The 15,363-nt window shown below is 40.6% G+C and overlaps 1 protein-coding gene across 3 annotated transcripts in view; it reads right to left on the minus strand.

Annotated features, from left to right (window-relative positions):
- LOC124051177 (WD repeat-containing protein 7) overlaps nucleotides 1–15,363 on the minus strand; it is a 104,220-nt gene that overhangs the window by 15,946 nt on the left and 72,911 nt on the right. For all 3 annotated transcript variants that reach the window (XM_046374218.1, XM_046374217.1, XM_046374220.1), the window contains 2 exons: nucleotides 14,357–14,584; nucleotides 6,420–6,606 (listed from right to left, as the gene is read on the minus strand). In XM_046374218.1, the coding sequence (XP_046230174.1) occupies nucleotides 6,420–6,606; nucleotides 14,357–14,584 (415 nt within the window). The remainder of the gene's footprint in view (nucleotides 1–6,419; nucleotides 6,607–14,356; nucleotides 14,585–15,363) is intronic.

Genomic DNA, 15,363 nt, shown 5'->3' on the forward strand with positions numbered 1-15,363 from the left:
AGAGGTGGAAGTACAAACAGCCAGAACTCAGCAGGACCTGACACAACAATCACGCTGTCAACATCTTTCCAACCTCCTACTGCAGACTGAAGCGCACACAAAGGAAGGAAGGGAAAGAGAAAAAATGAAAAAGACCTGAATGCTGAAACATGTCACTGTCGCTAAGTGCTTGCTCATGGGGGGGAATGTTGAGCTCTCTGTATTACAAAATTGAATTAAAGAGCTTGGTCTACACCTGCTCTAATTGGAAAGTGTCATCAGATGACTTTTGTTGTGAATTGATGCTATATAAATAAACTGAACTGAACTGAATTAAACTGAATAAATGACTCAATGACAGTGTGAATGTCCAAAAAAAACAACAACAAAAAAACATAAACAAAAGTGATGTCTATTAAAAGTGGACATCATGGAAGAAAAATTATTGGATTGCATTAGGCTGTACAGATGTACTTATCTAAGGAAATAAAATATTATATAAATACACACTTTGTGCTGATCTATAAATGTCTGCTTTTTTTGTCTGCTACAACTCCTGAAGGAAAACAGCTGCTTGCTGAGGCCGGAAACGGCGACATGAGAGCAGTGAGAAGGAAGCAAAGCGGTAACGTTGTGGGCCGGACAGCTAAGCAAGCAGCTGAAACTCACTGTGAGGCTTAGTAAAGCCAATGGGAACCGCAGATTCAGCTGACGATCCACTGTAGGTTCATCATGACCAACCCGCTGTCAAACTGTTCTCACACTGTCATTTGTTATTATAAAATATACAGATTATAGCCACTTTAGATGCGATGCCTCCTGTGTCACGATAAACACATATCACACGCAAACAAAAAAGTAAAAGTCAAAACTTAAAAACCATTAATTTCCCCAAAAATAAAAAGTTAATCTGTATAAAACTAAATAAAGTGACCCGGATTACGACATTATTCAACTCAATTTAAAGAATGTGGAGCAACACAGACACACACACAAATACACATGGTTAAGTGTGTGTGTGAACCTGGCAACATGACTGCATTCACAGCCAGTATCACACTGACATTATCCAGTCAATACTGAATCTCTCTCTCTCTCTCTTGCACACACACACACACACACACACACACACACACACACACACACACATGGCCAGAGAGAGTGAGGATTGGAAGTATTGATTTTTGTGTGTGAGGCAGGGGTGAATAACCTCAGTCACATGATGAGAGTCACTGCTTCAAGAAACCAAGACTGTGTGTATGTGACTGGCATGTACCATCTTACACCCAAACTGGCACGTATATGCACGTTGTTTAATTTTAGGTAAACCTGCTAATAACAGGTGGTCGAGTGCTTTCTCATTGCCAGTGCATTAGTCTTTGTTTTAGTTTTTTTCTCCCCAAATGTGGAAAACAGGTAAGTGTAGAAAGCAGCATGGAAGCCAGAGCCTATGCCACAGTAGTGACTCTTACTTGAGTCTTCCTTTCATACCTGCCAAATGAATGATGTTTGAGCTCAGCTTGAAGAGAGAGGAAGGAAGTCTTAACAGGCCAACGTCTGGAACATCAACATGCAATACTACCACACCAGAAAAGGAATCTCAGGATGGCAAAGTTGCGAGCTGCTTGTTTTGCCTTTGATTGGCTAGCAGGCATTGCCTTTGTTGGTTCAGTTGGTTAGGTTTACACATAAGGAATCATTGGTTCGGCTTAGGATTAGAATATCAGGGTAAGCCAATCAATTTTGCTATCCTGGGAAAAAAAGATATTGCACCCAGGTGTCATGTTTCCATCAGTACAGATTGGAGTTGGAGCTGATAAACACCAGTGCCTACCGCAGAGTCACTTGGGAATGAATGCAGCTGAAGACAAAAGCCAGCTATTGCCAGCTATTATCATTTTTTTTTTGTCAAGTGTGAAAGGGGATTTACTGACTGGTTTACTCAGCAAGTTACAGACAATGCAACTGGATGGTTTACTAACTGACAGGCTTACAGACTAATTGCCAGACTGGGTTGCTGACTTGTTTCAGTAATAGTTTACTGACTGGTGCGGCTACTTTCAGACAGCACATGCACATGTCAAGTGTGTCTTCTTGACCAGTTCTTTAAAGACAGTTGGCACCCTTCAGACAGTCTGCGCTGTGGTTCTGATAAACCAAATAACTGCAAGAGTTGAGCTCTTTTCCTGTCGGTACACACTCCATCTTCCTTGATTGCCCACACATGACAAATTCTCTTCTCTCTTCCTTTGTCTACCTCTTTGCGTTGAGCCAGTAAAAACTCTAAAATATCCATTCCTGTGAGAACAGCGGGAATGAAGACAATAGGTCTGCCATCCGCTGGTACGTTTTGACCAATTCCCAGAGACCGACTGGTTTGATGCGTATCACTGCGTTGGTTGGAATCTGACTGACAGGCTTTCTAAGCAACTTTCTGACTGAGTGACAAGACAGTTAACTGACTGACTGGAACAATGGAGAACTTGACCTCGGCTCGTTCAAGGGCTCAGTATGCGTCCGTTCCAACCTTTTCACCATATGCACCGCAGCTGCATCAAGTATTGTGTACATTTTGCCTGAGTCTCATTTGTCCTTGCACAAGCTCCTTTGCGGAACACAATTCCAGGAGGTGTCATGGAAAAGCAGAGGGAGGCTGTGTGCTGCTCTTAAACGAAGGTGTGGAAGTTAACCAAGACTTTTATGCTTTACTGGCTGATATGTTAAAAATGGCAGACTAGTTTTCTCAGTAACTTGCTAGAGGGTTTACTGGCTGGCTGGGACATGGTGTCAGAGATGGCATGCTGACCTTAGCTGCTGAAACTGAGCAACATGGCTCGTCAGAGGAGACCATTTGGCATGAAATAAATGTGGCATTATGAAATAAAAGTTCTGTGAAATAAATAAATGTTCTTTTTTATTTATTGGGTTTATTTTATAGCCATATTTTTTCATTTTGAATAAACTGGCTCTCCACAATCACTGTCTACTGAATCCCGTACAGATGATAGGCTAGAAAAGTGACCTGTAGTTTTGGATCATGTTTTACTGAGATGAAACATCCTGTTGAGTTCAAAAATCAGCTTCCATGGTGACAACAACATACATTTATATCTGCACCTAACGCACAGGTTAAACATCGATTCACCTCTGCATGAAAAAAGCAATCTTTCAATAACACAGACGGACAAAAAGCACAAAGTAAAGAGATGCACTTATCTCTGCATGTCAGATAAATACCGTATTCTCTATCTCACATAAATATATTTAAAGGTGCATTTATCTCTGCGGTGGCAACTACCAACAGATCACACTCTGATGTGGTGAGAGCGGAGAGGGAAACATTGGCAGGTCAGCCAGAGGTCTTTAAATTCCAGCTCTACTGTTGAACATTTGATGAAGTTACACTCTTGAGTCACAGGTTCAATAATTTAGAAGTCTGCAAGGTTTGAGAAGCTAAAAGATAATTTTTAAAGACTGCTCAAACATGAGAAGAATCTCAACAAATTAAGACCGGTTTATTCACTGTGTAATGTGGTTTAGATAACTTCATTTTGTTGTAGTGATGATGATTAAGTGATCAAAATTACTACGGCGATCCTAAGTCAGAAGAAGTGTTATCTCTGTGCACAAAGACATGTCTGCGCTGAGACACACACACACACACACACACACACACACACACACACACACCATGTAAGTGGGTAAAGGTGTATTGTCTATTTTTTTGTCTGTGTCTGAAAGTATAAAATGTGTGAGTCTTCAACACCAGGAGCTTTTTCAAATCTCTGCCTATTGAAAGGGGATTATCTCTCTCTGTCTCTCTCTTATACACACACACACACACACACACACACAAGGAAAGCTCTGCAAGGAGTGTATTGACAACTGGTTGGGTGGATCAGGGACAAAGAGCCACACTGCAAGTCAGCTGCATGGAAATACACTCTCTCTTACCGCGTTGTTAGTGTGCTGTAAGAGTGTGTGTGTGTGTTTGTGTATGAGAGAGAGCCGTATGCATCCAAATCTCAATTCACACTCTTTTTTTCCCTTCTGTACAGTACAAACTGAACAGCGAAGGAATACTCAGACTGTGTGTGTGTGTGTGTACGTGCGTGGGTGTGTGAGTGAGAGAGTGTGTATTCATGTTGTATTAATGTACTCTTGCTCTCCGTATTATGATGTGCTGATCTGATTATTGTGTTTCATTGATCAGCCCTTGCGCTGTTTACTTCAACAAAACCAGGGGGCAACAACACGCATTGGCAGACATCACATTATTAATTATAAATGGTCATAAACTGCATGTGTGCGTGTGTGTGTGTGTGTGTGTAAAGAAAGCAGGAAAAGTTTAAACCAGCACAGATGCATTTTGGCCTCTACTGGTGTCATCTCTGTTTGTGAATTTCTTTCTATTTGTGTCCACAGGTATCTTTCCATTGGCACACACCTTTGACGTACCTGTGTTTGTATGTAACTTATGTTCTGAACATTATAATTAACTGACTTAACCGTTATAAGTAATTCACTTCAAAATTAAAACCACTCAAATCACAATGCTGAACGCTTAATGACTGAATGAAACGGTCACTCTGTGCTACTTCTACACTAAGCATTTGTTGAAATATTATTATGTGTACTGTTATTAGATGTAGCCGTTGTAGTATTTCAGGTAGAATTACACCATATGATGACTTACTGTACTTACTGTATGGAACTCATACCTTTATGTTTATGATTTCCTAAGAGAATTTTTATTTCTGTTCAAATTCTGTTCACTTTCTATTCTACTAAAAATGCATCCCAGTGAAACTGAATTGTTTTGTTTTCTCCTCTGTATGCACACACATGCGTACGCACACACACATTCAAACACACACTGTGGCAGCAGACATATCTATACTCATTTAACCAGACTGGCCCAGCTTGAGTTTCAGCCTTAATAGGATCAACTCATGTTGGCCAGTTAGACTTCAGCAGGGAGGAAGACACACACACACGCAGTCCTTTGTATCACATATGAGGAGATGCCACCGAAACAGCTTCTCTCTGTGACCTTCAACCTTCACTCAAACAAAATGCTGCGTTAATGTAACCACAACCACCGCTACGACTGTATGAAGGAACCTCTGACCTCCTTTCTGTTGGTGGCAGTGAGGCAGACTCTGCTGCTGTCAACATCTGTGATCAACATCAACCTGTGACTGCATCATCTCAAACTGCATTAGCACTCACAGTTACAGTGAATGATGCAAGTCACACGATCAGATAAACCTCAGCATCATTGCTTAGAAACCAGAAGATGAAAGGGGTGAGAAACACAAACAAATATTTCTGTTATCTTGATTTTTCTGTAACATTAGTTTTTGCTTTTTCATGGTAAATAATGGCCATTTTTCTCCTCTTCAGGCCTCAAAAAAGCCAGGTAGGGTAGGCTATGATTACAGTTGTGTCGACACCAATCTTGGCCTCTGACCGGCTTGTGCTGACACCAGCAGTGCCCTGGATTCTCTGTCAGCAAATAAACCTGTATCTCAGTTGAGGGAAGGTGAGCCGCTCATCAAATCCAAAAGGGTTCGTCCTCTGAAGAGCGGCAAATTGCATCACAATTTGACCAATAGCTCTCTGGATGGATATATTTAAGCACCACTGCCAGTGGGGTACACACACACAAAAAAATGTCTTCACAACACATGAACACAGACAAACACACATGCACACACAGACATAGGACTAACATGTCAGGGCAACGCAGACATCGTTACATCATCATAATGTCCTGCAATCACATTATAACCAGGCTTCCATAACTCAGTGTGTCAGCTCTATAATGCCTGAGCGTTTCGGTGTGTGAGTGTGTGTAAGCAGGCTGTTGGCTGTACTCTGGAATCTCAGAGGAAAGGCTGAACAGTCAAACAGACAAACACAAACAATGAACCAACCAATCAGTTCCTGGGCACAGACTAAGGACACAGGACTCTTTATGTCCAGTGTGTATATAAATCTTTCACTTATCACCCAAATCTAAATCTAAGCTTTGTTTTCATGTGCATGTTATTGTGGGGCAATAAGTCTGCCTGCCTGTCAGCCATTAAAAACAGACCAGTTTAACATTTACCTTTCAAAGGACGCCAAGTAAGTCGAGTCGGTCGAGTGCAAATAAAGACAGTTTAGTCTTGTTAAAGCAAGTCAAGTGAGATGGATCCAATCTTTAAGTCTTTAAGTCAACATCAGTCTAAAATCAAGTCATTTTCTCTGCTTCTTTTACTTCTAGGTTTGGTCAAACTTTTGATTCAATGCTGTCTGATGACAAAATTCTGATTTCTAACCTTTAATTTCTCAGGTGCTCTACCTGTTTCCTTCTATGTATTTATGCACAGAGTTTGTGTTTGTCATGTATCACTAACAGCAACATTTGAGTGTATTAGCGCCTCTGGACTCACTTGGCCAGCTGCTTCTCGGCGTCAGCGCAGAGCTCCAGTAGTCCCATGAGCACCGCTGACACATCCATATACGGCTCCCAGACAGTGAAGCCTCGGCCAATCAGATCGATGGCGGTGCGGCGGATGGTGCTGTGGGGAGGCAGCTTGGGACTCGGGGGCTGCAACAGCAGGAAGGTCAGCGCCTTACCTGCAAACAGTAGAAACAGCAGGATAAAGTGGGAGCTTGATGTTTTTCTGCACAGGTCAAACAGAGCTACAGCACATCTCATGTGACTTAATCAGCTCTAATTTCACAATTTCTCTCTTTTCTTTTGCTGCAAGAGAGAGGACAAAAAGAGGATTAAAATTTGAACTTCAGAACTGCTCAGTTGCTCTGCCTCTTATTTCACAATTTCTTGCTTTTTGCATGACACTAAATCTGCCTGTTCAATTTTTAAACAATTCCACACTAACATCAGTGTTAATGTACCAAAGTTGGCTGCATGGATCATTTACATTCTTAAAACTTTGAAGCATTTAAGCCAACTAAAGTTCAGGACCCGTGAGCATAAAAGCTCTTTCTGACTTCATTGTCACTGTGGACAGTTTAAGCCCCGCCCACCACAGCCTCAACATGGGATCTGTTTGAGGAATGTCCATAAAGAATTCATATCTCTTATGAAGTCAAACAAATGAATCCAAATGTTTCAAATGAGGTTAGGGTAAAAATGATTCAACTTCTGTGAAACACCAACATGCACAAGCACATACACTCACTCACTCTCTCACACACACACACACACACACACACACACACACACAAAGAGGATAAGAACAGTGAGCGTGATGGAGGTCACTTCATGGCTGACCTGACATTTGAGCCAGTCTCTGTGGGGACAGACTGACCATTAAGACTCCAGAAAATATCCCCATCCCTCAATAACACCCCCTCCCCCAAACACACTCACACACATGCAGCCCCGTTCCCCCCAGGTTTCTGTCTGTCTTTCTATCTGCCTCACCCACTAAAGCCTGAGATCCAGAGATTTTAGCAGATTCTTCACAAAATGCTTCAAAAAGATTAATTCAGTAGAAAACCAAGACAGAGGCAGATCACGCACTTGATAAAAGGTTAGGAAATGTTTACAGAAAGCCATATGCATCTCTTGTGGCTTGTATGGCGCTTTTAATTTCCTTTCAAATTCAGTCATCTTAAACTAACTGGTCACTTGCTTATCTATTGAAAGTCAGTGATGTGTGTGCAGAATAATCTGGACTTTGACTTTGTCGAGTGTTTTGTCCCTGTAGCAAAATGTTTTCTCACAGACTGTACATTAGCATCAGGAAGTCTCTTCTCTTCTTCTACTGTCCACTCAGAGATCAATATAGTTCATTGTATTTTTGCTTGAAATGTAAATGCTAAACAGTCATAATATGAAGAAACACATAAAACAGATCATTTACTTTAAGTATTTATAATCCTGTGGTGGCTCTAAAGGTCCTCCAGTCTCCAGACACGCACAGCTAATCTCATCATCTTTCTCTCCTGGTATTTCATCATCAGCCCGCCTTAAATGGCAAACCCCCTTCTTTATTGGTTTATATCTACACACACACACACACACACACACACACACACACACACACAGAGCTTATGGACAGAGCTATGAAAGATATAGCTAGAGGCTAACCACGTTAGCATCGCTGGATATGACTGTTATAAGAGATACTGCCAGCGACAGATAGCGCCAGTTAACTGTATTAGCATCCTTGTGCTACAATGTTATGGACAACGTGGACTCTAAAAGACGGACACTGGCACTAATGTTGTTACCACTTATTTTATGTATGTTGGAGTCAAACATGCAGAGCAGGTGTGTTGTTAGCGTGTCGTGACTGAATCACTGATATGCGGGTGAACTTTGACCCTCAGCTGGTGATCAACATGATGCTAGCAAACAGCAGGAGTAGCTAAAATCAATCATGTTTTTGTTACACTCATCAATATACATACAAACTTAAAAAGAGCTACTGTGATGCAGGGTTGAGTGAACTTTGACCTCCAGTTAGTGATGATTACAAATCGCCAAGACCACCATCAGAAATCAATAATACTCTCAGATATCCTTCTGCATTCTGCTTTCCAAACTAATTCTTTTCAAATGTTGAAACACTGTTTACTATCAAATACTACCTGGTGATCAGTTTTTCTTAAAGACGCCCTTTTTACTGTAGTAACTGTACAAATGTAATATTGACAGAAGACCTGTTTGGCAAAGCAGAGTAGTCGTAACTGTTGTCTTATGTTTGTCTTTTTCGATTACTTTGACAAATCATGATTTTCAATACAATGTGCAGTTCTCATGCCTGAGCCTTATTTTCTCAGGCGTTGTTATCGTACCTGTTTTCGTTTCACAACAAAGTAATTTATCTCATTTATATAATTTTTTGAAATGCTGTTAACTGTTGTATCAGGTTGAATTTTTTGTGTTTTCAAATTAATTTTTTTTATTTGCATCTTCAGCAGCATATGGGGCTGGGAGGTCGTAAAGTACTGAGAGTAACAAAACTAACTGGAAAAAACAAAACACACACACAAAAAAACTGTCTTTAAAAAGAAAAACCCCAAAAACCCCAAAATATGTTCCTGGATCTTGTACTAAATGTAAAACACAACAATGAGACCTAAATCGTTGTATATAATATGCTAAAACCCAATCGCACATGTTACTGTCCTGATAGGAAATCAACTTAACATTATGTTCAAATAAACTGATAATCAATAAACAAATCTGGAAGGTGACTGTGTAGGAGGATGGTGGGGGTATGATTTAGGTGTCATGGGACAAAAGGTCACTACTTAAATTCAAACCCCTACCATTGTTAATGTGTGTATGTGCTTTTCACACAGTGAGCCAGCGGACACCCCCAACACTGAGCAAGCTTCAGAGGTCATGAGGTTAAAATTGAACGTTGTGAGCAGTGACAATGACTGTGGGTGGGCAGGTGTGTGTGATGCATATGTATTTATAATGAACCTGTTTGAGGTTTAATCTGACTGCCACATTTGCACCGTTTTTTTTTTCCCCTGGACAATTAAAAAACAGCTCTGCACTGAAATTAGCCAAATTGAGATTTAAAATTTACAGCCTCTCCCCCTCTAGTCAGGGAGCAGAAAGCGAGAGAGGTCCAGTCTCAGGTCCATTTCTCATGGCGGACATCTTTGTTTAAAGGCAGGCCCATACCCAAATGAACCAATGGCTATTGACAAAGCATCAACCGGCCATAATGAGCTGTTAGTTAGAGTAGTAAACATGTCACATTAACACAGAGAGGGTGATTAGAGCAGGAGGAGGAGGAGGGAGGAAGAAAGGAAGTAGGAAGGGAAGTACAAAGTGTGAAATAGTGACAGGCTGGTGACGTCTAAAGTTAACCAGGCCGAGTGGACCACTAACAGGCTTTCTACTTTGGTTCTTCCATTTGCTCTGCCCCCTTTTCTTTCTCTCTTCTTCTGTTTCAGCTTAAATGGGAGGTGAAGGTAAATCAATGCTGGGGACTTGGTTAGTGGACGAGAGCTGGATCAGACTGGCTGCAGAGAGAGGTGGAGAGGGGGAAAAAACAACACAAAAAGAGAAAGGAGGAAAGAAGGAAGGAGAGGTGTTGTGGCTATTACTGTGAATACTGATATGATGAAAATAGAATTAGAAAATAAGAACAAAAGTATCTGACCAACAACCACTTCATACATGAAGAATACCTGTGTGACAGTCCACCACTAACTGGCGGATAGCAAGCTAGCTACTTTGGCTGGCTAATGTACTGTCTAGCACAAGCATGTTCCTGGCTAAGTACCATGTTAGCGGTACTTTGTCACCTAGCCCTGCACGTCTCTGCGTCACCACCTATTGTGGCTGTGTGAATGGTTACTAAAAAAATACATATGCTGAAAAACAGCTCAGCCAACCATATCACCCGACTGCCCCAAAAATGACTGTAGCCAAGTTTCCATTCAGCAAAGAAAAGGAATATGTGTTTCCATGACTACTGATTTCATTCATTCATGATTCATTTATTAAGCTTGATTCCACTGAGCTTTATTGCATCTTATTTTTATCGATACACCTACTTTTCCAGTACAGGCAAGGGTAAAACTTTTGCACAATACTTTGAAGCTTTTTTCCTGGTGTTTTCACTCAGATGTTTTATACACAACTTAAAATGTGCTTTTGTGATAGCTTGATAGCCTCAAAGTTTATCTCACATACTGACAAAGGCACTGCTGACAAAGTAGTCATGATGTGTATAATTTAATTCTGTGCATTGCTATTGTTTTAAAACAGTAAGAACAAAAACTCCGTTTGACAGAACAAGAATAGAGATCTATTGTGTCTGGTCTGCAGCAGAGAGTTTCGTAGTTTCCACCTGCTTGTTTGTACCTGCTGTTCAGTTTTCTGTATTACAAATTAAAACCCAATTTCCAATCAGCTCTCATGAATGTTTCAAAATGCCACTGCTCATAGTGAACAGCCCAGATGAGACTCTGACTTTGACATTTACTGTGAGCATTATTGTCCAGAGATGGTACACTGATGTACAGTTTGTTTCTTTTGTCCTGTCCAACCAAATCCCCCCCTGCCCTCTGTCATCATCGGTCCTTCCTTCTCTCCTACCTTCCGTCCTTCCCCTTTCCATCCTCAAGCTCAATCTGTCCCTCCATTTTCCCTACATTTCCCCCATCGCCATATGAAAACATCAATCTATATTCTGCTGTATAGACTACTGTACCCTCCCTCTCTCTGGGTGGACAGCTCTCATTCATCACACACACAGCGCTGTATGCCAACAACACCAATCCATCTTTCAATTTCATAACGGACAGAGGAGAAGGGGGAGATGGAGAGTGGAAGAAAAACAACAGACCGAATGAGAACTGGAAAAAGAACAGAGTGAAAGGAAGAGATGGTTAAAATGGAGGACTACACAGGAATGAAAACAGCAATGCAAGAGGAAAACAAGAGAAAGCATGAAAAGGTCCTCCACCACAGGCTTTAAGACTCATCTGTAATTGTCTGCTTGAGCTTTTTATTAAGTTATAACATGTTTCAAGAGTTCAATCTCTCCGAGGGGTCAGCAATAGGAGCAGCTTCCTGTGCTGACTGCCCTCCAAGACAGGCCATCAGTCGTTTGTTCAAATTCCTAAATATGACCTATGTTAAGGTTAAAGTGACATGGACCTCTAGTGGCCATGTCAATCATGACTGTCCTCAGGAATAAACACAGGAGTAGTGTGATATTCCAGCCTATAGGGAGAAGCAGGCCAGAATGTTCCCCACTTCCTACATTACCTACCCTACACCATACTACACCTATGGTCATTTTCAACCAGGTGTATTTACCGTAAATGTTGTCATAATGGCAGGTTGTGGAGAGCAGTGACAGAGAACATTGCCTTTTGGCTTCTGCCTGTATTCTTTAATTTTTCCCCTTCAATTTGACTTAGCTCCTCTTCTGTGCACCTTGACCGTCACGCTGAAATGATTGTGCTTATGATAATCCATTGGATCACTTGCCTTTGCATTTATCAAGTTTCTTTAGAAGACATTAAAACCACAGTCTCAACCATGTTGCAAACCAGCATGCGTGGATGAACATGTATGGTAAAGCTGACAAACTGATCTAACATTTTTTGCAGTATTAATCACACATAACATTAAATCAAAGAACACTAGTGGCAATTGGCTGGGTATGAAAAGGACTGATGGCTGGTATTCAACTAGAGAATATCCAGCCCTACTAGTCCATGTCTGAGATGGTGATGTCCTCTTAACTGACTCACATTTTAGTCCCACAACGTATTTTCTCAAGAAGGGTATTCACTGTACAACTCAGGAGCAAGACTGTTTTTTTCTTCTTCCAGATTTCCTTTTACTGTCACAGCTTCTGCTGCTGCTAAATTTCCATATGTCTGTTTTCAACTGCGAGACTGCAAGGGTCCAAGCGCAAAGTTCATTTTAGCCTTGGGTAATGTTTTTTGTATGAAACTTGCCATTCATGACCATGTGGCATTCATCAAGTTGAAACAACTTTTACAACAAGTTTTCTGTTTTATCTGGGGAAAGTTCCAGTATGACTGCCTGTTGGTAAGACAACGAACACTGACGACTTTGAGAAGTTTGGTTTATTCATTTCAGTGAAAAAAGTATTTTTCAGCATTACAAATGACATGAAGCCTAAGGGGTCAGCTAAAGATTTTAAAAGGGTGGAGCTCTACTCAAGGGGCTCAATTAAATCTGGAGTTGTTTTCATCTGACAACATTGGCTCAGGATTTTGTGGAGTTTTTGTGTATGTGTCCAGTGAGTCCACACAGGTGAGGTGACCAACTGCTGTGTATGCGTCCAATCAAGCAGCATCATGCTCCGCATCGTATCAGTGAGAATACAGGCTCTGTCGCTGGGCAGACGCCCCCCAGAGGCAGCCAATCAGAGCGTGGGAGCAACGGGATGGAAGAGCAGCTCTGCTTAGTGCAGGTTTGATGCCCACCAAGGTCCATTGCTGCAGGCACAGTGTGGCACAGCCTGGCTCAGTGTGTCTGTCTGTCTGTCTGTCTGTGTCTGTATGTGTGTGTTTGTAAGTCAGTGCCAAGCTCCTTAAGGTGTCAAGCTTGGTGGGTGAAAATCAATCCCATCTCTCCCCTCACCTCTAATCCAACTCTGAAGTTTCCACTTTGTCAGTTGTGTTAAGTTTGTAAAAAAAAAAAAAACATGATTCAGGACCAAAACAGGAACCACTGAACATATCAATATCTGTCTTAAAGTGAGAGGTTTTCACTGGCAAAAGTAATCCCATTCATTGTGCAGAAGTCACTGATAATGTTAGTGCTAATAAGGCAGCTACAAGGTTTGTGCAGGACAATTTTGCAACTGTGTATTTGACGATGTTGCACTGTGTAGTCCAGTGATTCCCAACCAGTGGTACTTGTACCCCGTGGGGGTTCTGCAGGGTGGGGCGTGCATGGAGCATGGAGGTTTCTCAACTAATTTAAAAACTGACAACTAAGGTGTTCTAAGATGTCTTAAGCTCAATTAAGAGTGGATGAAAAATAGTCAGTAAACAAGCAGAGGACATGATATAGTTAATTATAAATAACGGACAAATAACTGAAACAATTAGCTAAAAGTCATGAATACACTATTAAAATATATCTAATAATGTTTGAAGTATTGACATGGATCTCTAAAAGTAGTGGATAAACGGTTGAAATTTTCAACTTTTGTCACTTCATGTGATTGCAGTACAAACTCAAACTTGACCAAATGGACGTATGAAAATAGTCATCTAAAATCATTAGACAATAGCTTTACGTTAATATTAAGATTAGCCAACATCAAATCTGAAATGAATTCAAATGAACACATTTGGATTATAAATGGTGGTATGTTGAATAGGTACAGGAGTTCATTGGCCTAGACTGTGGAGTTACATCTCACAAAAGAAAAAATAAACAAAATAAATTAAGCCAAAAATTAAATTAAGTCAATTAAGCTGTTTCTGTAAGTGCAATAAAACCCTCCCAACAAGAGTTAACTATGGATGTAATCCATCTAAAACCAAAGATGACAGATGGGATCAGGCCTCCCAGCTACAAAAATCTTTACAATACAAGAATAAATTAAGAATTTCTGCCCCCTAGAACTCTTTTCTGAGTCTGTATTGTGTATCAGGTCAACATCTCATAAGGAAAAAAAAAAAAAAGTGCTATGACATTTTTGACATCATCACATCTTAAATGGAACTCTGATGAGTGAAAATATTTTTTGGAGTTGCAGTACTTTGAATTATATTTAGATTATCTTTATCTTTAGATTGAAAATTCTGGTATCTTGAATTCTGGTTTAACAGGTCACATAATAATTATGACTGGTCAAAATGCATTTGTGCACATCCAGAGTGTACTTACATGTATGCCTGGCCAGTGAGTAATTGGATGACCCTCCACTTGTAAGTCCGAAGCCCTCTGGTGCCTGTCCACCAGCTCGAGCCCGTGCTGAACCCTTTGGAGGTTCGATCTCAGCGCCAAACTCAGCTCCAATGACTCCCAGTAGCACGATGGCCGTGGCCTGTTTGCGGCGCTCCTCGTAAGAGTTGGAAATCTTCTTGGCATTTGGTGGAAGGCTGGACAGACAGCCTGGAGGAGACACAAAAAGAGAGAAATGAACACAGATGTCTTTAGGTGGTTCTCGTTGGCTGAGCAGACTCCATTAACTTATGAAGACCCTAAGAGGTAATGAAAGCTCTGGAAAAAGCTAGTAAGTGGACTGTGAGTATTATTTGGTCACTCTGTGTTCCTAAAGTAAAGGTCAACTTAAATGACTAAATATTCTTGTGCATGTCAATGTTGGAATTATTTATTTATGAATACATAAAAATGAAATTAAATCATTTTTGTTTAAACAAATAATCTTATCTCATGATCTAAGTATTATAACCAAGGCTGGTGCTGATGCACCACACGAATCAATTTAGAAATATAACAATATAAAATGACAAATTTCATTATATATTCAGTTCACTATATACATGACTCATTGAGAGCCTGTTTTATATTTCACCCAAAGGAAGAAAACAAGCAAACAAACAACCAATTCACATTTTCAAACGGGAAAAGACAGAAAAAAAGTAAAGTAAACAAATAAAAACTGCCAACTGCTTTCACCACGCTTTTAGCGACTTACTAAATTTAGAGGAATTAAGAACATGGCAGTTTATTTCGTAAGATCTAAAGATAAGTCGATTTCCTTCAGTGGGGGACTTTCATTTTCATTTCTTTCTTTTCTTCCTTTTCATTGAGAAAGGTGGCAAAAAAAGAAAGCAGCAGGCCTGTGAGTCTCCAGTGAGCCGATAACAACTGAACAGGCACACTTCTATTGTCCTGGTATTAACCATTACTTACACACATTCACACAC

Source organism: Scatophagus argus, chromosome 20 (assembly GCF_020382885.2).
Source record: "Scatophagus argus isolate fScaArg1 chromosome 20, fScaArg1.pri, whole genome shotgun sequence".
NCBI classification, from domain to species: Eukaryota; Metazoa; Chordata; class Actinopteri; family Scatophagidae; genus Scatophagus; species Scatophagus argus.